The sequence below is a fragment of the Schistosoma mansoni genome, chromosome 2, assembly GCF_000237925.1.
Source record: "Schistosoma mansoni strain Puerto Rico chromosome 2, complete genome".
In the NCBI taxonomy this organism is placed as follows: Eukaryota; Metazoa; Platyhelminthes; class Trematoda; order Strigeidida; family Schistosomatidae; genus Schistosoma; species Schistosoma mansoni.
In genome coordinates, this window is record NC_031496.1 from 16,512,942 (window position 1) to 16,538,371 (window position 25,430).

Sequence of the window (25,430 nt, forward strand, 5' to 3'; positions counted from 1 at the left end):
GCAGCAACATTTCTGTTGCTGAACTATGTCGCAGCTCGATATTGTGGAAAGGTTGATCTAACCTTTGTCGGTCGGTTAGGTTTTCGTGCCTTAAGGTAACCCTCGTGCTATTGATAGAAGAAACCAGGGAAGTAGTGAATAGGTCTTTATTTCGATCTTCGCGCAGTCACCGTGGAGCGTGGGATTATCTGTTCAGACAAATAAAGGCTCTCAACATTCAATATAAGATAATAGGGAATATAACGCTTACCAAAAGTAAGGAAGTGAATGAATACTTGAACAATACTGTTTTAGCATATGCTTGGTTGTTTGAGGTCAACTCTTAACCAACCAACCTGAGCTGTTACATTAGCTTCCCTCTAGAATCGACTTCCGTGGGAACGTCGGTTCGATTAACTTATCTATCGAAAACACCTTAGTTCTATTTCTCATCCCAAGGCGAAATTATCAACTCGCTCACTACTTGACTTACAATCAGTTACGACTAACGCTTTCAACGATAGTCCATGGATGTCTCTTCATTTACTAGCTTGTCATCTTATTTTGTAGCATGTGATCTTTTCTACAATTATCGCTGACGGTTTGCTGCGTGCTTTCAAGAGAAAGTGTGAGAATGTGGAATAAGAATATCTGAGGAAGTGCCGCGAGCGGGCTACCCAACACCATGTTGGTGAGGTACGATTTTTCCATGCTCAGACCGGCTATCAGGTGTTTACTCGCCTGCCTCTTGAGTCGCCCTCAAGTAAAAAGTAAAGAAGAGTCTACTTCAAAGGTAATGGTGAAAATCAAGCAAACCTGAAGAACTGCTCCACTGCCTGCACAAAATAATAAGATACAAAATGGAAATACATAAATGCAATTGATAATTGTTCGGTTCATGTAAGTGCTTGGCCTCCAGAACGGATGGGTATTCTGGGTTGCTTTTTGAATTCGTTGTATTTGCCAGTGTTAGTTGTATGAGTTTGATTAAAATCCTCAGCCATCGTTTCGGAATACCTAGCTTATGTGTCCAGTATTTAAAAAAAAATATTTAACATAACACTTATATATCAAAGGTAAAAGGTCTGGGGAGTTGTATGTGAGGCGGAATGAGGAAAAAAATTATTTTTAAGTAGATGCAGGGTCTGATTAGCTACGTGGTTAGATTTATCCTCTAGCCGAAACTGTCAACATCCTTGACTGACTAATCGGATGTGCCCAGTGAACCCTTTTAGTCATTTGTAAAGATTTATCATCTTTACATTTCGATTCCGTAATGGATTTGTCAGTTAGACGATCTAACGACAAGTATGGTGGTTCATGATTTAGATAAGCCGGCTTTAGCCTATCAATACTTACTGTGTCGATGTTTCCATGTTTTTCTATCACGAAATATTTAGATTTTCTTGAGACGACTTTGAAAGGACCTTCAAATGGAGGACTGAGTGGTGCTTTTATTTTGCCACATCTTATCCAGACGTGCGTGCAATTGCTTAGGTCTTTAGGTATATATACAGCGCGCGATTGTTCACGAGTATTAATCGGCTTAAGTTTAGACATGTGGTCCCGTAGTTGATCTACATAATTTTCTAAATTAAGTTTTTGACTGTTAGTATTAGGGTTAATAAATTCACCTGGTAATCTCAGAGTTCTTCCGAAAACCAGTTCCGCAGCTGAACACTGTGCGTCAGTTTTGACAGATGTTCGTATTCCCAACATAACTAACGGTAGGAATTCTGTCCACTGATTGGGGTTTGAGTGAGATATAAGGGCGGTTTTTAGCTGACGGTGAAAACGTTCTACCATCTCATTAGCCTGAGGATGATATGCAGTGCAGCGTATCCTATTGGAGCCTAGAAGTTTAGCCAAGTTATTAAATAGTTCGGATTCGAATTGCGCTCCTCTATCCGTCGTTATTGTTATGGGTGTACCAAAAATGGTTACCCAGTTCTGCATGAAAACTTTGGCTACTGTTTCCGCTGTGATGTCCGCTATCGGGATGGCTATAGGGAATCTGGTAAATCGATCTATGCATGTAAAAAGATAATTAAAACCGTTTAAACGTGGTAAAGGACCTACCAAGTCGATATGCACATGGGCAAAACGTGCATCTAGTTGCGAGAAAACACCTATGGGTGAATTTGTGTGACGATTTATCTTTGATTGTTGACATGCTGAACACTCTCTAACCCATTTGTGTACATCCTTCTGTAAATTCGGCCATATATATCTGGCATTGATTAGTTTTGTTGAAGCTTTTGCGCCAGGATGAGACAAAGAATGAAAGTTATTATATATCAACTTTCGCATACTTTTGGGAACGAAAGGTCGCGGCATTGCCTTCGTCGTGTCACAGTAGATTAGAATACCATCGACAGGTGATGGGAACTGTTTTAAATTAAGACTTGAATTGTTTGTTTTAAGCAGGTTTTGTAATTCTAGATCCTGCTCTTGTTCGTTTCTCAACGTCTCGAAGTTTACTGTAGACTGCTGTAGCACGTTTATTTCTGGCCTAGATAAAGCATCTGCCGCCTGATTGTCCTGACTTTTGACATGTCGGATATCGCTTGTGAACTGTGATATATAGTCAAGGTGTCGGACTTCTGGAGGTGAGTATTTATCAGCTCTCGCTTTTAGTGCATTCGTTAGTGGTTTGTGATCCGTAAAGACTATAAATTCCCTGCCTTCTAACATGTGTCGGAAGTGTTTAATGGTTAGGTAGATTGCAAGAAGTTCTCGCCCGAAGGTAGAATACCTTGTCTCTGCTGGAGCGAGTCTTTTTGAGAAAAAAGCAATTGGTTTCCAGGCGTTTTTAACCAGTTGGTTAAGGGAACCGCCTACTGCTTTATCTGAAGCATCCACCATCAAAGCAAGTGGGCAAAGAGAATTCGGATACATCAACGTAGTTGCTTGAGCTAATTTATCTTTAAGCTGTTTAATAGCTTCGACAGCGTCAGAAGACAGTTTGAATTCTTTTGGTTTTCCTTTTAGTGAATCTGTCAAAGGTTGCATTAATTGTGCACAACCTGATATGAATCTGCGATAAAAGTTAATTAGACCTGGAAAACTTCTCAGTTGTGTTTGAGAACTAGGTATGGGGTATTGTTTAATGGTGTCTACTTCTTTTTTGATAGGTTTAATCCCTTCTGGGCTTATTGTGTGACCGAGAAATTCTAAAGTTTGAACACCGAAAACACACTTACTTTGATGTATGTTTATTCCATGTTCATCCAGTCTTTTTAACACTGTTTTTACATGCTGTTCGTGTGATTGCAAATCGGGGCTGGCAATTAACAAGTCGTCTATATACCCCTGCGCAAATGGCATATCTCGAAGTAGATTGTCTATGAATCTTTGAAATGTCTGTGCCGCATTTCTCAGGCCGAATGGCATGCGTACAAACTCGAATAAGCCAAAGGGTGTTGTAATAGCTGTCTTGGGGATATCTTCATCAGCCACTGGGATATTGTGATATGCCCTGACTAAGTCAATTTTAGTGAATATGTTCATACCCTGTAAACCGTTTGTGAAATCTTGGATATGCGGTATTGGGTACCTATCTGGTACGGTTTGACGGTTGAGGGCTCTGTAATCCCCGCACGGTCGCCAGTCACCTTCATTCTTCTTTGGGACCATATGCAAAGGAGATGCCCATTGACTATCAGAGGGACGGATAATACCCAGTTGTAGCATATAATCAAACTCGGCCCTAGCGATTTTGAGCTTATCTGGTGCTAGTCTCCTGGGTTTTGCAAAAACCGGTGCACCTTCGGTTTTGATAGTGTGACTTACTTTTAGTTTGTCTTTAAAAGGCTGTGGGTTTGGTTTAGTTAAGTTTGGAAATTCCGCGAGTATATCTTGGAATTTCGCTGTTGCTACTGGAGGAGTTTGAATCAAGTTAAGAGAGCTGATGTGACTTTCTTTGCCTTTTGTGTAATACGAAGTTTCTTTTAGTGTTAATCGCCGTTTCTTGGTATCAACTAGAAATTCGTATCTCTCTAGAAAGTCCATCCCCAGTATTGCCAGATCTAAGTCGAATACCGTGAAAACCCAATGGAATTGCCTCCTGAACCCCAAATCTAGGGTTAAGTTCTTCTGCCCAAATGTCGCAATTTTAGTTTTATTTGCAGCTTGAAGTGTAATTGATGATGTTTCTCGACTAATCTCAGCTTTATTTTGAGGGATGATGCTAAGAGCAGCGCCAGTATCCACCAAGAAATTCAAGCCAGAGTTTCTGTCTCTAACATAAAACAAGAGACTGTTTAGGCGCCCCTCCTCAGTCGTCGCGACCTGGGGAGGGGTTACTCGTTTCCCGCTATCTTTAGAATTATGCTTAGGCCAGGCGCATGGTTGCATGCACTTGGTTGAGTTGACACCAAACTTCCAGTGGTACCAACAAAACTGCCCAGGTTGTCTGGACATTTGTGACCTGTTTTGTGACTTGGATCGTGGTCGTTGTGGTGACCTGCTCCTGTTTCTATGACCCATTTGCATTCTGGTGACAGCCTCAGTGAGACTCTTAACACTCGCAATGAGTCCTTCTATGACGGGGTCTTTTGCTGATTCTACTTTTTGTGTGTGATTTATTGTGCCTGGTTCAGTTGGAGGACCTCTCCCCATTATTCTATCGGCTATACGCGCTAAATGAGATAATGAGGTTTCAGGATCTTGTGCATCCAAACAGTGTTGGACGTAGCATGGGAGAGCTTGTATCCATCCTTGTTTTAGGACTGCTTCACCCACTGTGTTATCACCCATTAACACTTGGAGGTGACGCAAAAACTATGACGGCGACCGATCACCTAGTGTTTCACCTTGAAAAAGTCTTTGGATTCTTTGGCTATCTGATAATGATAAACGGTTCATTATCTCTCGTCTTAAGATGGTGTATGGTTGTGGAGATGGTGGATCTAAAATCAAGTCACGGACTTCTTTGGCGACTGAAGGAGGAAGAATAGAACACAAGTCTCTATAGCGAATCCCTTCAGATTTGATATTGTGTCTCGTGAAATAATGCTCTAGTTGAGCAAACCACAACTCAGGATCACTACGATCAAATTCTGGATGTCGGGATTTCGTAGTCATAACAGTGTCTATCTCCACTGGTGACAAATCCTCCAGATTATGGGTTTCTATTGAGTCTGACATGAGGTATGTGACAAATATAGCAGTAAAGTTAGCACGAAAAATGGTTACTATAACACGAATAACTTAAGATAATACGGAATAAACTAGCTATATACTCAACTTAGTTTACGGATAATCAGGTCTACTTTTACGATTAAGTAAAAAAAAATTAATGACAGAAATGAGGTTAAATTTGTGTTCAAAAAGGGCTCACCACTTTCGTGCCTTAAGGTAACCCTCGTGCTATTGATAGAAGAAACCAGGGAAGTAGTGAATAGGTCTTTATTTCGATCTTCGCGCAGTCACCGTGGAGCGTGGGATTATCTGTTCAGACAAATAAAGGCTCTCAACATTCAATATAAGATAATAGGGAATATAACGCTTACCAAAAGTAAGGAAGTGAATGAATACTTGAACAATACTGTTTTAGCATATGCTTGGTTGTTTGAGGTCAACTCTTAACCAACCAACCTGAGCTGTTACAAGGTCACTAAATCTTTGGATAACCCTCTTTGAAGTGTCGTGAGGTTCCGAGAAATTAATAGTGGGCATGCTAGATGCGACGTACTCGTTAAAATCGCTCGATAGTGCTTTCGCTTTTTGTGAGCAATTGTGCGCATGGGTCTGTCACGCCATGCTTGTGGAAATCAGCCTCTGCATGACAGAACCAAACTTTCATATTGTCTAGCCAGAATGGCATGAGTTTAAGAGTGGGAGGCGAGTCTTGATCTTAAGTCTCTTAGGTGTATGTTCCGTCATGATGAAGATAAACTATACCAATAGGCGAGAAAGAATATCCGAAAATATGAAAACAACATCACGATCTGTAAAAATAAGAATTAAAAAGGTGATATACAATTTTCCAACGAGGAACAAACTGTTTGGTGTACCGGATCACATCAGTCTCATCAGTAAAGACAACACAGGTATTCAGATTTTGACAACGCCTTTACGCGTAACAGCTTTATAATCGAAGTATCTAACTCATCAGATTAGAAGTGAGAAATGAAGCGGTTTGAAGATATATTTGGGAAGCTATAGATAAGTTGAAAAGTTTTGATTTGAGCTGGCTAACAGTTGGAAGGGATTAGTAGTACAGCTTACTTACTCGTGATCTGGTACGGCTGCGTGACCGGGAGCCTTCATCTGGGTGTGCCCAGTATTGCCAATGAGGTCAGCATCAATGTCGAGGACTCACAGAAATACTTATTTTGGGGATTTATCTGCTGCTAAAAAAACTGTCTATGATTTTATTGAAAAGAACTTCAGAAATATAATGCTCCAATTATTTACAAAATCCACCCTTAATAGAGCCACAAAGTAAATTCAAAATTTATGGTACGCGTACCTTATAGGAGTGGGTTTTATTGGACAATATAAAATCTGTCGAAAAAACTACAAAATTAAGATGTTGGATCGTGGCTTATATGGTGATAAAAACGACATTATGTAAACCAAGAAAGATGAATGTTGGTGCAGAATGATGTGAATTCACTCCATTTCGTTGGGTTGTCATCGGCTGCTTACAACCTAGAAGTATGTCAATATCTGTAATAACGATGATTTGAAAAAATAAATATGTAATTTAGCATGTAATGAGGAGAGTAGTGTAAAAGTTTACATGAAAAAAACTTATGTGAAAACGTGTGATGTGCTAGTTTCTTATGGGTTCAAACTAATGACTGAAAAACGGCACAGTGATATGTCTATTTTTTACCAGTTTTAAATAGTTTTGGCTATACTGAAGACCCGCTTTGTTGGTATCTGAGACATTGATAACGTGAAACACACTGTTTGTATTTTATGATGTAGGCTATCTGTCAAAATTTAATCGTGATTAAGATTAATAATAAGACAATAGAATTGAACCGAGACACAGCAGTATGGGCTAAATTTATTCAACTTTGAAGTCAGAAGAAGAGCTTTGGTCACTTTTATCATCATAAAATGAAACAAACAGTAACAAAACACTCAATATGTCCAGTAACTGAAAATCCTCTGCCACATTAATTCAACAATAATCTCTGTGTGTATAACGTAAAGTGATCGCTGTTTTCGAACTATGGTTACGAACTCATAACTGCAAAGTTTGAAGATTACAACTTACAAATATGCTACTTTTTCACCCCTAAGAACTTGCATATTAACTGCCGCTGATAGTAGTTATTTATTCCCAAATATTCCTCAGCACGACGAACATCCCCGTGGCAGTTTACCTCTATTTCTAAATCTTGAGAAGTAGAAAAGCATCGAAATTTTAGGTTGGCTATCAAGAAGATGAAATGAAAGTCTAACATGTAGCCTGCTGAGCAATAGTCAGGAAGATTGACTGCTTTTTTTCAACTAGTTATTTGCATCATAGCTAACTAGACAAGAACGGACGACAAAAGGCCCTAAAAATGTCTATTCTTTTGAGTTCTTTGCCATTGCCTACCCATATACTAGGAATCAGCTTTATATATAGGATTCCTAATAACTATCAAACTAATAAGTTAGAGTTTTGTGGCGCTAATAGTATAAATATGAATGAAATGGAAAGGGAAGTGATGGAGCTGGATAACACTAGCTCCGAACACAAAACATATTGTTTTGCGAAAATATTTACACCTCTTCAAGATGTCACCGTTCTGCAAAAAAAAACCATAAGTTCGATAGACAGCACTGTACTTCTAATAATTTAAAATAAAAGTCGAAAAGAGATTGGTTAGCTTCTTTGTGATGTTGCTCATGACAAAGCCTACTTTGACTAACTTTGTTTTATATCATCAACAACGGATTCAAGTTATCGCTTTCAGCTATCTCAAGGCTACATTCTCGTTCGCAGATGGACTGTGGTAACGGCTTCAAGCTAAATTTGGAGCATTCTCCGGAAAATCCTCTTGTTTGTTCAGTGTGCTCAGGTCGTGAAGTGTTTGGTATATTACCTGCTTGTCTGCATGTAGCATGTGTAACGTGTGCCGAATATATGCGTAAGGATGATGTATACTGTTGCGTTTTATGCAATGAATTAAGCCAGAAAGTGAATTTGTTTATCCTTAATATATTTCTACCAGATTATCAGTAATCCTAACATCTGTAATTCAGAAAACACCAATAAGTCACCCACATGCAATTGGTGCCATGACAATGGCGAACAGACAAAATCAACCGGACATTGCGAAGATTGCGACATATGGTTGTGCGGTGAATGCCTAAAGGGTCATAATAGAATGCCTCCATTACGTAACCATAACATCACATTGCTTTCGAAAAGCGAACATCTAGGTTGGTCGTAAATATATATAGTGTTTCTAAACTCTGTTCTATTGTTTAACAAAAATGTTCAAGATGCTGGTAATTATGTTTGTCAGCTTAAGTTTTAAATTTTCATGGCTATGTTATTACTAGCAAGTTGTTTTTCATGTATCACCCCACGTTTCGACAAAGTCTAAGGATAATAAATACATTGTCAGCTCATTGAATTGTACCAAGAATTCAGTATGTCCACCTTCATTCTTCAGTAGCAAGACTAGGAGTTCTATCGACCCATATTAATCTTTGCAATTCCTAACACTGTAGGTCCAGCCTCGTTTTGAATGTATCAACAGAATGTGCTGATATCACATATTCTGGTAGAGAATTCCAGTTATTCACTGCGCGGTGCGAGGGACGGAACTCCAGACGTAAAAGATTTGATCTCGGCTTTTGAAATTTCTTAAAATTCTCTCTCAGATTATCAGTCCTAAATTAAAGGAATAGATAAGATATTAAAACCAAGGTCATTATTCGGTATACGATATGTGAATGTCAGATCACCCCGTAATCTGCGTTAAGATAACGGAAATAAGTTAAGGTGTCTCATTCTTTCTTCACAGGATAGGCCAGAGACATTTTAACATTTGGTCCCTCGTTGTTGGATATGTTCTTACATATCCGCCTTATACTTGAAACAAAGACTCGCTGCTTGAGTCCCATATATTAAATGCGACCCCAAAAAAGTCGGGTGTAATACCCTAAGCATTTCTTCGTCCAAGTACTGAAAAGACTTGCCAATAGCCCATTAGACCTTAAAGCTTCTAGCAGTAGCAGCCTTACAGTTTTTAGGTTTCTGATTATTTTGACTCCTAAATCTTCTTAGTCCACTACTTTGGGTGACACGACTCCATGTATTATGTAGTGATATGGGTCATCAGTTATTTAGTGGCATCACCACACTCTTGTTAGAATTCGCTTCTAATGACCACCTGCCTATCCATGCAACCAGTGAATTTAGGCCATCCTGTAGTATTATTCTACTTAGCATACCATGTATGAGTCTCTAAATCTTTATGTCATCGGCAAAGAGTAGAACGGATGACTTCTTTACAGTTGGCGATCCATCTACATAAAGTAAAAAAAGAAAAGGACCAAGGATTGCGCCTTAGTAAACTCAACGTTTTGCAGATTCGCACGCTGAGACGGCTCCATTCCCCCTTACCTGCTGTCTCCTATCATTAAAAACGTCAATTGTCCAATCTATGATTTCATAATAGATTTCAAAAACTTCCAGTTTTAACTTAAGACCCAGGTGAGAGACCTTGTCAAAGGCTTTACTTAGGTCTGTGAAAGTTACATCGACAAGAATACTCCGATCTTTTGCTGCGGCCCAATCTTCTCTTTCAATGAGCAGGTTTGTCAAACATGATAGGCGTTTCTTAAAACTGTGTTGTTCCAAATACTTTAAACTAACCATCCGAATAATCCTTTCCATTAGTTTGGCAACTGCATTAGTTAGACCAATGGGTTGATAGTTACTAACTAAGTCTCTGCTTCCTGCCTTATTCACCGGACTGATTATTATGTCTTTCCAGTCTCTTGGCAGTTTGGACTGCTGCAACGACATATCAAACAACATGACCATAGGCTCAACTGTTACATCTGACATATCTTTCATAATCCTGTGTCGAATATCGTCAGGACCACTAGACTTATTTGGTTTGTGATGTTGAAATAATCTTAATACAGTTTCTTTCTCATTAACTACAGGATCCATCGACTAGCCGCCCTAATTACGATTAATTTTTGATCGCTTCTCATTGCCGGTAGAAAACACTTTACCGAAGTATTCTGATAAATCTTCATCTTTTTCTTCATCATCTCTTCCCAAAATCAGCAGATTTTCTTGTACCAAAAGTGGTGGGATTCCATCACTCATCGCCTCTTCAAATACAAGAATAACCTTTTCGAACCATTTCCACAATCCTTAACCAACCATTTTTTATATGACTATCTATTCTTACTTATCAACACTTTACAATCATCCCTAGTCTTACAATAACTGGACCTGTGCTGTTCTAAGACAGTAGAGATGAATATATCCCAATGTTTTTTCCTACGTTTAAGAAGTTTCTTGACTTGTTCATTCATCTATGATGGACAGTTATTTGGTCTACATAATATGATATGAATGGGGATGTAGCCAGGCTAAGCATACTTTTATGTATGGGCCATGCTTCTTCAGCTGACGAGCTACTATTTACTGACCGATCTGTTGTTGCAGTGTACTCATGGACGGCCTATATTTTTGCTCTCCACACATTTGGGTGAAGTTTAATCTGATCGTATATTATTTCACAAACTGTAAACATAAATGACAAAACAGTGTGATCGCTATCTGTTAACGGTGGGAGAATATTTAGATTGGCGATATCCTCAGTCACATGAGTGATTACCAAGTCTAACAAAGATCCCTGTTTTGAATTAAAATGTGTGGGTTCAAATACATCCTGTATTAAAGCATGCTCCATTACCCCTCTCATAAACATACTATCAAAGGAGCTTACAGATTCTAAAGTAGCTATCTCAATCCAACTAATATCAGGTGCATTGAAGTCTCCTAATATCAGAAATCTGTTGTTTTCACTCCGTAGCCGAAGTACTCTAAAATAGAGTCATTAGCTAAACAGATTGGGCTACGATAGATGACACCCAGTATAAACGTCCAACATTCGATAGTGAGTTCTTAGCTGACTATCATGGGATTCATAAGCAAAGGATTGAATGCTTATATTATTAGCTATGTATATAAGGACGCCACCCCCCTTCCTGCATCTATTTCTATCACTTCCTGGGTAGTGGTATTCGGATAATTCTGAAGTAACGTCGAAGCCATGGACTAACCAAGTTTCGGTCACAGCGAAGATGATTGGCTTTAATTTGTCCACTAATGCTCCTAGTTCATAGAATTTATTTCTTAGACTATGGGCATTTACACACGCCTTGATAGCATCCGCTTCCAAGACCTGTAGTTTGTTCTGTATTTGCAGGCAAACCATGTTTGTTACGTATCATAATATTGGTAGGTAAACTAGATCGGTAGCAACGTTAACTAAATATTCGGGATTGAAATTTTTGAAGTGTAGGAATGTTTCTCTTTCATAAATGGTATATTTGACTTCACCTCATTGCTCAATCATGTACGATTCGAAATGGATCATAGCCTTTTTCCAGCACGAAAGAAGACAGTTGATAGTTTTATCTAGTTTTACATTCACACTTAACATCATCCATGACGTGGTTTGCATCTAGGTTTTTTCATGTAGTTCATGTAAGTGAGGGTTGTAAACGCAACCAATTGTGGGAAATTCAGTGGTAGAGGATTCAACTGTGATGCCTTTGGTGACTTTCCTGTGATTCCTGAGACTTGAAGTGGTAAACTCAGGAAAGGGACATATCTCATTCCAGCTATTTTTTAAACACTGATTAACAGTCAGAATTCTACACTCATAGTGTAACTGCAATTTATCATAGCCTGGTTAATGTTTGTTTATTTCTCCATAATTTCCTATTTAATCTATGTAGTTGTTTTAAAGGCATATGTTATTAAAATGAATTAAAATACTTGATTATTTGAAGATTTTCCTCTATTTTAAGGCTCACTCCGATGTGAAGCACATCCGAACGAAGCACTAGAATGCTTCTGTGAGGCTTGTGGAGTATTAACTTGTCGTGACTGTCAGCTATCAGTTCATAGAGATCATGGAAGCCATAGATGGGTTGGAGAAAAAGCCATTCAACTAAAGGCCCCTTTAGAAGAGGGCATTCGAAACCTCAAGGAATCAGGACAAAAACTATCTTCTGCCTTACTTTGTGCTACCAGCGCTCGTACTTGCATAGAGGACAGCTTTATATTCAGTGTGGAAAAAGCCCGTCAAGATATCAAGTTACGGACGTCTTCCCTCATTGATTGCATTCAAAATCGTTCTGAATGCCTCTTGAATGAACTTGACAAAAAGGCCGATGCATATATTGGCCGGCTACAGGAGACGGAGAATTTGATACGTAAGCTCCAGGTATGTGTAGCTAACTAGCTTACTATAGTTTAACCGTTTTGTTTACCTGTGACATTAGTTATGTAGTCTACGAAAGTGAGTTTCTTATTTCATTCATGATACACCCCTCCAAAATGAGACATGTTTATCTCGCGTGGTCACCTAATTACCTACTCACATGTAGATAGTGACGGATTCGTGGAAAGTTCATTGTTTCAATCCACTTAAAAAACCCAGTTAAGGTGACTGTTGAATGACAAAAGTTATTAGTGATTAAAGATCTATAAGCTTTATAAATAGTAGTTTCAGAGATTTTGTAAAAAAATCAGGAACATTATGAAGTTCTATTTTGGTTTTCATAAATGTTTCTGTGTAGACTTTTTTAGTCAGATCTATATATCATATAAAATGTTAAGTATGAAAATGCATGTGATTATTTTTTTTGTCACAACGAAAGTTAAACTATAATTTCTTTCACTATAAAGGAACAAATAAATTTTGCGTCGGCATTTTCAAATCATCTCATTCATAATGTAGACAATGATCCTGCTAGCTTAGTGCAATTGTATGAAACTGTCAAACTTCGACTTGATTTGCTTCAAGTACTATCTGAACAAATTTTGAGTGATTCACCGTCCGCGATCGATTCATTAGATCAAAAACTAAAAGATCGAATTAAGGAGTCCAGTTTATGGTCTGAAAATGTTGTTGGCTGGCATACCATGGTCAATACACGAGCATTGTTTCTTGGCACCTGGGATGCTGAGGAACTATGTCGATATTCTGGAACAATAGCGTGGTTACCCAAACAAGCTAAAAATACATTTTCTCTTAAGGACAATAATCAAACATTTGGCAGTCAGGTAGCTGTAAAGACAGAAAATGTAAGTTACAGGAGAATTTGAATTTTTGTTTATCATTAAATAATTACTGCTTAGATTAGTGTCTTTGAATTTTTAGACAAATATATTTGTTTCCCCTAAAGTGTATAAACATTAAATTAACATTTTCGATAGTTTAAATACTTGTTAATTTATAGAAGTATTGTGCTTAATCAATGCCGTCGGTAAATCTCCGGACAGAATTTAATGCTCTTCGTTTATTAAGCTGTTTCTAAGCGAACTGGGGACTTAATAATCTTTAAAAAAACGTCTAACTCTTTGTGAATTTTTGCCCTGGCTTCTGTATAAGATAAAGCGAAATCTTTTTGTAATGTGTAGAATTCGGTAATGGTTATTAGTTCGTAGGAGATATATCAATGGCTTATTTTCATATAGTTGGCTCGACACTTTTTTGATTAAAAATTATGAAGCGGTCAGGTTACACGTAAATATCTGATAAAAGTTAATACGGGAAGGCATTATATTTTTCTTCCTATGCACCCAGTTTACGTTAATATTTAACTAGTGAATTAGTGTTCAGTGTGATTGTAACGTATTAGTAGAATGAATGATGAAATCAAACTTTCCATATTCTAAGGTAAATGATCTTTTACTTTATAGTGATAAGAATAGTACATACTGAAAACAAAACACTAGGCCGATATTACTCGTAAATTAAAGCTGACTATATCAGTTGCGACGAATGTTACTAGGCTGCATTAGATTTCTGGTTTTTTAACGTCCTTATAGCTATCATAGTTTGCCTAACTAGTCAGCTGTGAGATACGTTTACAGACGTGTTTATACAGTTTTTATTTTTATATTTTACATTTAACTCAGATGAATTTATTCCCAAGCAATTTTTTTTTCAGGGATTACTGAAAAATAATGACTTCGCAAGTAATCAATTTTCTGCTGATACAAATGATTTTCTGGATTCCCTAGCAGAGTTGGATGGTGATAGATGGACATGTGGAGAGGCTAATGGTGAATCTAATTCTTCTACAGTAGGATGTGCTATCTGTTTTGGAGTTGGACTACTCGCACACTGTGGGCGTTGTAGTCGGGCATATCACTTGGATTGTCATTTACCTCGGATAAATAGTATATCATTAACACCTAGTTGGGTTTGTGGTCTATGTGCCGACGATGAGGTTGAATCTGCTGTTCATGTTGAGGAGTCAGTAAATGGAAGGTTTTCTCGCAGTGATTACCTAGTAAGTCAGAGATTTGCGGAAGAACTTTGTTTTTACGTTCCATAAAATTGAAGAAAAAGATATTCGTTCTTTATAATCAACGAATACTTCGCGAGAGCACAATTATATTAGCAATATTTCATATATATGCTCAACTTCCTTTCATTCCTTTTAAATTTTATTTGTGATATGTAACTTGCACATAGTATATGCTCTAATTAGAATTTAATAGTTACACATAATAAGCGATTAAGGCAGAACACTGTCATAACTTAGTTTTTTCTCACCAATAATGAATATTTTCATTAGTGACGAGACATCGTTTGTAGTAGTAAACATAACATATATGTTTGTCAGTCAGTCAACCATAAGTAACGCAGGAACTGCTTCAGTTCAAGTTTCTACAACGTATCAGCACAGCGAGATAAAATTATCAATATGAACACCGGATTAGTATTAGTATTGGCAGTGTCAGTGGTAGAAAAGATTAAATGTATGCAATGTGATTCGAGAAGGAATAAATTTGTGAAATAAAATGCGCAGAGTAATTCCAAACTCAAGGCTTAAAAGGAAAATAAAGACTGAGTACGTCTGCACCACTATGACCGATTCTAAACCATTTCACCGAGCGTTCCAAACCACCAGTGACGATAACCTCACAGACCCCAACTACATATTTTGGTCAGTCTAACATTCAGTGACTTCATGGAATAATATGACATCTTGATATGGTCATTTCAACCTATTCCTATACTAGTAAATATCGAAAGTCATTATAAAAGATAGTTGGGCATACGTTGTATGTTCCAACCATCGCAGTCGATGACAGTTCACAATCTCATCAACCCATTCGTTATTTTTACCTAGTACCGTGAATCTAGCTTCAGTATTGCTAACTCAGTGGTCCCAACATACACGAGAATTGCTCCGAAGTCATCTGTGTTTAAGTACTGGTAATATCAGCTTTTTTAAGGACCATGTTTCATAGGCAAGTTCATATCATAAATTTAACCTGAACCGTTTCGTTTACCAGTTACTAACATTACCTCAGACAGAGTGAGGGCATACAACCACCTCTCACCATTGTTCCATTCAAGCAGTGGGGTTAGGCAGGGTTGCCCAATCTCACCATTCCTCTTCAACTTTGCCATCGATGACATTCTGGAAACAGCTCTGATGGATGTAAGTAATGGCGGTGTGGATCTGTTGCCTGGAGAAAGACTTCTCGACCTTGAGTATGCGGATGATATTGTCTTATTGTGTGATAATGCCCAAGCCATGCAATCCGCACGTAATCAGTTGGCAATCAGTGTCCGCAGGTATGGCATGTGCTTTGCACCCTCGAAATGCAAAGTACTCCTACAAGACTGGCAGGATTCTCATCCTGTACTCACCCTAGATGGTGAGCAGATTGAAGTAGTTGGGAAGTTCGTGTATCTAGGTAGCTGCATAAGTGCTGGTGGTGGTGTGAGTGATGAGATCGATACACGTATAGTGAAAGCCAGAGCGGCTTATGCCAAACTGGGCCACCTTTAGCATCTTCGTGATGTTAGTCTGTCTGTAAAAGGTCGGATCTACAACACGCCAGTGAGAGCAGTTTTGCTCTATGCTTGTGAAACCTGGTCTCTCCGAATTGAGGATGTTAGACGACTCTCTGTGTTCAATCATCGTTGTCTCCGAAGGATTGCTGACATCCAGTGGCAACACCATGTTAGTAATGCAGAGGTTCAGCATCGTGTGTTTGGGCACAGCGACGACAATTCAACTAGTGTCACCATCTTGAAAACCGACTTCGGAGGCTTGGACATATTCTACGAATGTCTTCCCAGAGAATTTCACATCGTGCATTATTTGCCGACTCTGGGACTAGTTGGAAAAAGCGAAAAGGTGGTCAGTGTATGACATGGTGTCGTGGTATGAAAGAAAGCTGCAAAGGGCTGGCTTCTGTTGGTCCTTCACGACTCCCTGGTTGAGGTCCTAGAGATGATGCAACACAGTGGCTAGAGACGTTGTCAGACATGGCTCAGAGTAGAAGCCAGTGGCGATCCTGTTGTAACCTTCTTTCACTTTCTTCATAAAGAATGGTCGTAACTTCCTTAACTGGAAGGATTCTTCTGGTTGTACATTTCAGTTTCTCCCATCGTTACTCTTATTTTTATATGTATGCATCTTATCCCTTTTCTCTTCCCATTCTCATTGTTTTGTGTGGCGCATATATATCTAGTGCCCCTTTATACCAATATTTATGTGTTTAAATAAATAAATAAGCATTACATATGAAGGCTGATGGATCTGTATGAAGTTATTATCTTACGTTTGATGGATGTGTTTCTTGTCTACCTTGGCTTCATATTTAATAGTAGCTTGTCAAACAAGCTATTAGATAAATCCTTTCCAAGATGTTTACAGAGTCTATTATTAATTGATTAAAAGCTAGTGATAAGATGTCTATACACTCAACAATTTGAGTCGGCAATTAGAATCAGTTGAATACCACTCCAACTCTTTGTAAATCAATGCAATTGTATATTGTTTTTAATTGTAGTACTTTATTTCTTAACTGTTCATGTTTCTCATTTGAAAATCACTTTGGTTGTTGATATTGATTAATCAATGTTTAGTCAGATTAGTGTTTTTGTGAATTATCGTTTCACTTTATAGGCAGGGTGTCGAATTTTAATGGGTTTGCTAGTTCACGAAGAAGCTGTTCATTTTACTGCATCGGTTTGTCCAGCATGTTCGGTTCCCCTTCTATCTACCAGTCAATCTATGCCCCATTGTCCTGCAGGTCATCTTTATCATCGTCTTGCAGAACTTCGGTTATACTTAGAAGAAGCAGCTTCCACTCCAAATGGCCGTTCAGACACATATTCCAATCCTTATTTTGACAGTAATCAATGTCGTTTCACTTGCCTCAGTGATTGGCTCATAGAGGTAGATAAGTTTTGGTCAGATGCTGCTAAAGAAACTAATGTAAGTACCATTATAAAATAAGAATAAAAACATCAGTAATAGTTTAACAGAACTAATGCTAATTTTTAATATACAAGAGCTTCTGAAGAATTTCCTCAGCATTACAAATTGTTGCAGGTTTTTCAAAATTGTTTAAATCTCCAAGAAATTTCAAGGTTATTAAAATGCTTGTTCGTAATTTGAAGTCATCACATGACCTATTATTATTGAATTTAAGTACTAGTATATGTGCACAAGGTAACTAATGCTAAGGCTGTTCAAGTAACAGTTTTTGAGATAGACAATCCCCTTCCCGTCATTTCCTAACCCTGATCGTTGATTAATAAAAAAGTAAATGAGTACATGGGAAGGGAAGAAACTTATACGTAGGTGCCATAAATCAAACCCAATACACCATTCATATGAGAATATACTTCAACTCTGCCTGACTAACTTTGGGGTCTCATTCGTAAATGAGGCCCAGTTAAGCTTGTATAATATATGGAACTAAACCTTGTAAATCCAAGAGTTTTGTATCGAGTGTGACAAATTCTTGGAGATTGTTCAATCATCTTCTTGAGACAAGTGTCACAAAGTTGAAGAATATTAGCTAAAATGAGTAAATTATATTCATTTATGCTGTCGATCACTATTTTTATTTAGATCACTCCAAAAATAGGTTTGATTTTATTTTTTCATCCATTCAGTTGAATATACGTTTGTTTATTTTAGATTTGTGGCTCCACTAAGGGATGTCTACAAGCAGCACAACGGCTTCGATCTCATCTAAACTCACTTGTTCGTGAACATCGACCAGACTGTGAAAATATTTTATCGGGCAAAACAATAGCTAATGACTTGATCAATGAACCACTTAGTAATAATCCATCTGTCGTAGATAATTGTATACCAGAGCCGTATGTATTGAATACATCTCCCGTTCCTTTGAAAAACGAAGTTGGTGAATAATAGTCCAGAAAAAGCATCAGCACTTGTATAACCCGGTTAACTGAGCTAGCAAGCAGTTCAGTATACACTCCCTAGCGTATGTACACTAAATATATTTCATATTGTATTATCCCATTTCTGTATATGTACAAGTATAATTGTTTTTACATATTCCTTACTTTGTTAAGTAAGTTATCTGTAAGCTATTCTTGTTTTGTACACTATACTTGATATTGTATTTTTGTGTTACATAATCTTTTTGTTACTTGACAACAACGCTTTATCTCATTTTCCAAAATGTATGAAAGCATTTATGCATTTATGTATCTGTTGTTTCGTTGAATGTTCTATTTTCAATGGTAGTTTTTAAGGAGGGTACATAACCAAAGGTGTAAATCGTCACCTGTCCCTCTTCTACTCTAACGTATCCATAATCTATTTTGCATATAAATATCTTAGTTGAGGACTTCTCATAATGTTATCAAGTCAGAGTTTGTGTAAAGCTATAATTAAGACAAATACAAATAAGCCTTTAACGGTTTATCTGTTTTAAACATTAGCGGTGACCCAAAGTAATAAAATAAGAGTGCATTGATAGTAATAAACAGATTACAATATTTATGGACTCGTACTTTTTATACGAAGTAATCGTATCAAGATAGACCACACCAGTGTTGGGTTGATTATAAATTTCAGTAGTTTAAAGTGAATCGCTATCGGTTACTTGTCTAGTTATTAACATCACTAACAAGATACCTCATCCGTTAGCACCATAATTGCTTTTAAGTTAATCCAGTTAAAAATGATACATTCTGAGATGTGATTTGTGTCAACTAGTGGTCCGTCATACTAGTTTATTTAGTGCAGTAATTATAATCATGACCGAATTTGTAATTGTATTGTCAGGTGTTTGATAAATATCCATATCATCGTTATTTTTACCTTATTGTTTTTTTAAAAAAATTATTGAATATATAGGGTTATATATAACCTAAAATTGCTGATACAGAAGTAGTAACCTGTTGATATGAAACTAATTTTCAGTAATTTTTGCTGAAAAGCTGAAATTCTTGTTTAAGGTTTTGACTAATTTACATTACTTCTAGAATATATCAAGCTCTTTCGAAAGACACCATTGCGTGTAATAATAATGGGAATTCGCGACCTAAGCCAATTGGGAAAATATCATTATTTTAACAGTAATGGTGTCTAACTTTGTTTAACTGGTCGGTTTAGTGTAAGAAGATTTCGCATGACATAACGTGCTGTCATAAATATACCTTCATATTTTGCTTGTACGTTGGGTTCGATATTGGACTGTTTTGCTGATTTTTATTCATTCCTCAATAACAAACCAAATGATTTCGACTCATCAACCACCTAGAGGTCCTACACATAATTCAACAATCAACCAGATTACTGAAATGAACTCGATTTGAACAACCAGTCTATTCACTTCATATTTAGTGTCCCTGTTTAAGCACTTTACGTTGAATGCATTGGTTTTCCATCAATCTAAATATTCAAATCACCTAGAAAGGACGTTAAATAATTTCTCAGTGTTTAACTGGCTTAACTGTTTTCACTCTTATAAATTTTAATAGACAAGTGAATTACTGAAAGACCACTCTGTATTGTCGTTTGTTAAGTAATTCGTAATTACCATTATGGGAAAATGGTTATAGACTAAGAGACCAAAATCAGATTTCACAAATGGATAAATAGTAATTATTAACTATGTTTATTATTCTTACTCCGAGGTAGACGTGTTTTCTTCAGTTGAGTCAATCACCAATTAATAATAATCATTTGGTTGTTAAATGAGACAGTGCCATTTAATGTGATGGAAGTGTATACTTAGTTTTAAGCCAAACATTCGTGCAAATTATCGAAAAAATTTACTGTCTTCAGGACTGAAAATTAACTAATGCGAAACCAAGTTAACTACAATATTTTGGTAGTGATTATGTAATTATCAAAACTAAGTGCAAACCAGACTGAATCAGTGAGTTGGGACCCATCGCTCGCTATTTGAAACTTCAGTCGATTTTTGATGTAGTTCAGGCATCGCCAATAACACCGATGCCTAATAGTTTTACAACGACTGATGAAAAGACGCACTTATTCTGCTTTGAAATTAATACAGTACTGATATATATTGATCTCATATGGATTTCGAAGATTTCTGTTAAGAATTTGTTTCCGTTCAGTTAGGTGAATATGTATATCACATTGCTTTTAGACTAAATATTTATAAATAATCAAATAATTTTTATCAGGGAATTCTCAAGTGAAGATTTTCTTGTTGACTTTTGCAATATACTTCCACGCTTTTCAAAGAATAAGGAACCTATATTTCATTCATGAGCATCATTCAGCTGGGGTCACTTAAGGCCAACCGATTTTCAATAGTTTATTTTAATATGAATATTTGCACAACTGTGTTGTTCACTACATCAAGTCATTCGATAAAGTAGGCTTACCTTACAAACACAATTTGATGTGCCCGGATTTGATCGACACTATTTGTGTATGAATTACCAATGAGTTTTAGACTTGAAATCATATGTATACCAGCTGAGCAATACTTATAAAAATAAGGAAAATGTGATTTAAATCACTATCATATTAGTTGATAGCTATAAAGTTATGGCCCCGAATGCCCTGGTACGGCCGAGAATGGGGAGAGTCAGCTCTCACACGACCACGCATATACAGCCACTGCCAGGGAAGTCCTAACCACTGCATTCTCGCACCAGGGGTGTTGCTTACGGAATTGAGAGGACGAAAGGCGAATTTCCGGCATAGGGGAGTTGAAAAAACCTAATTACACAGTAATGGTGCACATGGGCCCCAGTATTCTAAGGGAAGAAATAGCGTATAAACCAATTGTTGGTCACCGGCTACCATGGGACTGCATCTCCTTACGATGTTCCACCTTGTAGATCAGACCTTTAGGTCAAAGGCTCCGGGTGTGGCCCCCTAAGAAAACTACGTGCTTCGGTCTGGGTACCGGAGCAGTGTCCCAGCTCTCACACAAATCGTATGATTTACGTGTTGCATATCTATTTGGTGCCCCCTTGTGCCAATGTTTATATGTTTAAATAAATAAATTCTCTGATCTTACTAATGATACTAGTTATTTAGCTTTGACATTAATCAAACGTTAATTGGGAATGTCAGTTTTAATTATGTATTTCTGGGTATTTATGCAACTTGAAAAAGATGCATGCAAAATGTACAGATTGTCTGGTTAGGTTAACTCTTCCTTTTTTAAGGATTCATTGTATATGACATTCAAACTAGTCTATTGATATGAGATATATTTATCAATCTGAATTGGATACCGACTAACTGAACGATAAAATGTCTAATTGACTTGGAAGTGCAGAAAGTATGATTGTGTTGTTATAATTATGCCACCTATCTCTGTTTAGTGTAGTTTAGATAGTTTTTTTTATCATTGACAATGGTAAGTTGCGTAGCTGATTCCTAATAGGTTGCTACTTTCATAAAGCTGTCTTTCGATGCAAAACAATGATCATCTGTTTTAAGATCTCATGTACGGTTTAATCATTCCATCGTAACAGTCCACTCCTATTGAGCCAAACGTGAGTTCAGTTGATACACAGAAAGACTAAGCTGCTACTAAGTACTGTGTCTCTGAGACCCTATACAAGAAATAAGTGTGATATATTGGATAAAAATATGTTTGTCCCTGAAGATTCTCTGCTTGCATTTAAATCGGACAACCGACTTTATTTATTAGGAATCTACAATCTCTTGTTGCGTCTTTGAAACCCGGACTCATGATCCGGTCATTTACTTGACCCCAACTAATCAATAGAGAGAACCGGCGCGATTTGCCCTTCGTTTATCCGGCAACTTGACTGCTACTTCTTATGGCCTCAATGGTGTAGGTATAGCACTAGGTTCAAGAGCAGAACAGACTCTCGTAGTCTGTATTATGGAATCCAGTGACTTGTGTTCTCTACTAAAGGAGAAGACGTTATATTCGAACAATGAATAGTAGCTGGTAGGAATTATTTATGGACTATTAATACATATATCCCTATTGGGTAACTATTAAGTAACTATATTATACGTTTATTCATATTCCCTTTATTATAAGCTTCCGTCTGACCTATTGACTACTATTATGCGATTTACTATTCTTAAGTTATTCCCAATTCTCTCATACAGCCACTTTTGTCTTGATCTTGTACAACTGTTATTTCCTATTTTATGTTATGATGCGGTCTGACTTGCTTGTATACAAACTGCGTATGTCTGAAATACATGATTCATACAGTGGAAGCTAAGATTGTGTTCTGAACTCGGACGGGTAGGGATAGGCGAGAAGTCTTAATGAGGACTCAGAGTTGACTCTAGGCTGCTCTCACTGGTTAACGCGTCATTGGTTTGGCACGGTGCGAAGGTTATATAACTGGGTGTTCTATTGGCAATCTTATCACGTGATAATTAACGGGACATAATAACATAACAGTAAGGACTCAGAAGGAGAGAGGCACAGTGTTGTTTTTTCGTCGTCTCTACTTATGCTTCCACCGATGGAAGTTCGAATGAAGAACAAGGTGAGGTTTACAGAAAGCTTTCTGAATTACTTCAAGAAGCTAAACGCTCAGAATTAGTAATCGTAGCAAGTGGTTTACATACCCAAGTAAGAAATCTAAACCTAATTGAAAGAGGTTTATACTGGGTCTTACGATATCCCATATCAGCGAGCAGATAACGGCAATCATCTGCTCCAGCTATTCTCAAACAGCCATTTACTTCTACCAAGCACCACCTTTAAGCATAAGGCAATTTCCAGAATCAACTCAATGATGGACTCAAATGGACCTTATCATCACCACTCATCATTGGAGGGGTTCGGTAAAAGACCCACTTATTCGGGAACAGATGTTTTAACACTGATCTTATTTCTCTTAGGCCACGGATCTTATTACCGCTCGGGCTATATTCCTAATAATAGTTTGCAGGTAGGGCGTGACATTTGAAAAGAGTGGATATTCGTAGGTTAGTAGTGTCAGTCTCATAGGACTAGGCAGGAAGAAAGCTAGCGGGGGTTAAACCAAGATTTGGCACTAATTCATGAAATCATTGACAACTGGAGTAGAGTGTTATAGGCGCAGACTACCTGATTGGGGCTCACTCATTTATCGTAAACGATAGTTGAAGAATTTAGTTGTGGTCCAGGTGTATTCACTCTTTGTCGTCCCTTCAGTCCTGAAGTATTCCTATATATATAATTTTTTGCGCCTAGTCTTTGTTTACCATTTCTAATGCACTTACTACTTCTAATACTTTAGTATTTTTCTTCATGAGATTATCTCACTGTGTTAATATATTGTCGAAACGTTGACTGCTGCACATATGTGCCCGATACTACGTTGTCTATGGTAGACAGACTGACTGAAGTCTTAATCCCAGCCTTGGAAGTGTTGTTATTATGTTTTGTGATAGCGTATTATCTTCATTTTGTGTATTGCTAAACACATCTTCGAAGTTTTATTAACTACATCTTTATTGTTTGTATGCATTAAGAACAATTGATAACATTCAATTCCATTCATTTAATTGCTGGCTTAATTGTGTTCTTGGCGTGTTTCGTGTTTCATGTGACAGATAAAAATCCAATCCATGAATATACCTTTCGCTATAGAGGAGAATTCAGTTGTGGTTGGTGCGCTTGTACCTCTCTTTAGAGATACCTGTGAATCTAGGATCATCGTATGATACTTGATGTTAGATGCAAACAGCATATTATCAGCAATAGGATCACGAGAAATATATTGAGGGAAAACATTTTCTCTAGTTTTCGATATATTCGTGAACAAGTCAGATGAAGAAACAATCATAACAAACAAAAACCATATAACTATGAACAATCGTGTAAATCACACTTCAACGTGACTAGCTGTTAGTCAATTGTGTACGAATTGCAGTAAAGTGCCGCTCTCTAAAGCATATGCTGAAAGGAAATGAGAATAGGATTAAGCCCTCCAACTGAGAGAAAACAATACCAAGATAGCCCTCCAACTGAGAGAAAACAATACCAAGATAACCTTCGTTCATCAGAAAACCGAGTTGGAATTTTCATTTCGATAAGTGGTGGATAGTAAGAGAAACACAACATTTCTTTTTTGACTCCATACTCTCGATACATGTATATATATATATATATATATATAATTTGGCGATTAAGACTACAGATCTTATTTATCGCAATTTATTTGAATGAAGACATTTCCGATGAAATAATGTTCTTTTAGATGTATTGTTTACTGATGCAGATTTCGTAGTCTTTCTTTGTGACTACAGCACTTCAAAATGCTCGGATTTCTCGTCTTCTCAACATAACTTTTCTTCGTGATTGCGTAATAATTGTGTTATCTGAAGAGACTATACAACATTAACGGCTTAACTACAGAGTTCTGCACTTCAGAAACCTTCCCCTAACCAAAAACTTTGCCCCCCCCTTACTATTATAGTAATGCTTGCTTTAGAATATCTTGATTACCTTATTAAAAAGACGTTTTGAGGTTTCTAGATGATAAAAATTTGATACACACCATGAACTCAACAATAACACATATAATCCTATTTGAAATCCATTTTTTAAGGCGCTTAAGGAATTACAATGGATCCGTATCAAACGATCCAAATTAAAACGAGTTATTTGTTGAATTCTACTTATTCTCAATGATTTCCTTAGCTGAGGTGATACAATGACTAAGATCATCATCAATACTGGGTCTCTTAAATGTTATGGAAAATACCAAGTCTAATATATCCGTTTATTTCAAATATCAGTACTCGAATTCAATGAAAGTGAGTAGACATTGTGAAATTTCAAACACTAATCTCTGAACGATTCTGAAAATAAGATTTTATATGACAAAGTTATCGCTAAGCTGCATAGCATTTCAACTTGTCAATTCTGAAAGATTTGTATTTGTAAACAAGTTTCATATTTTGCTTACTATCAATGAATTTGGTTGAGTTCTTTTATGTCTAAACTATCTGAAACTTTA

General features: G+C 37.2%; 1 protein-coding gene across 1 annotated transcript; it reads left to right on the forward strand.

The window, feature by feature from the left end:
• Positions 1–7,912: 7,912 nt before the first annotated feature.
• Positions 7,913–18,643, forward strand: Smp_082660 (transcription intermediary factor 1-related). Its single transcript, XM_018795871.1, has 7 exons — positions 7,913–8,125; positions 8,160–8,370; positions 11,998–12,416; positions 12,881–13,279; positions 14,149–14,493; positions 17,134–17,445; positions 18,157–18,643. Exons 1-7 carry the CDS (start codon positions 7,931–7,933, stop codon positions 18,391–18,393), a joined length of 2,118 nt encoding a protein of 705 aa, XP_018650140.1. The 5' UTR covers positions 7,913–7,930; the 3' UTR covers positions 18,394–18,643.
• Positions 18,644–25,430: the final 6,787 nt, after the last annotated feature.

What these genes read in the sequence shown, in the direction of transcription:
- Smp_082660 (XM_018795871.1), top strand. Translation starts at nt 7,931, where the DNA reads ATGGACTGTGGTAACGGCTTCAAGCTAAATTTGGAGCATTCTCCGGAA. An exon ending in TTCGAAAAGCGAACATCTAG is followed by an intron (nt 8,371 to 11,997) that starts GTTGGTCGTAAA and finishes CTCTATTTTAAG; the next exon opens with GCTCACTCCGATGTGAAGCA. An exon ending in ATTTGATACGTAAGCTCCAG is followed by an intron (nt 12,417 to 12,880) that starts GTATGTGTAGCT and finishes TTCACTATAAAG; the next exon opens with GAACAAATAAATTTTGCGTC.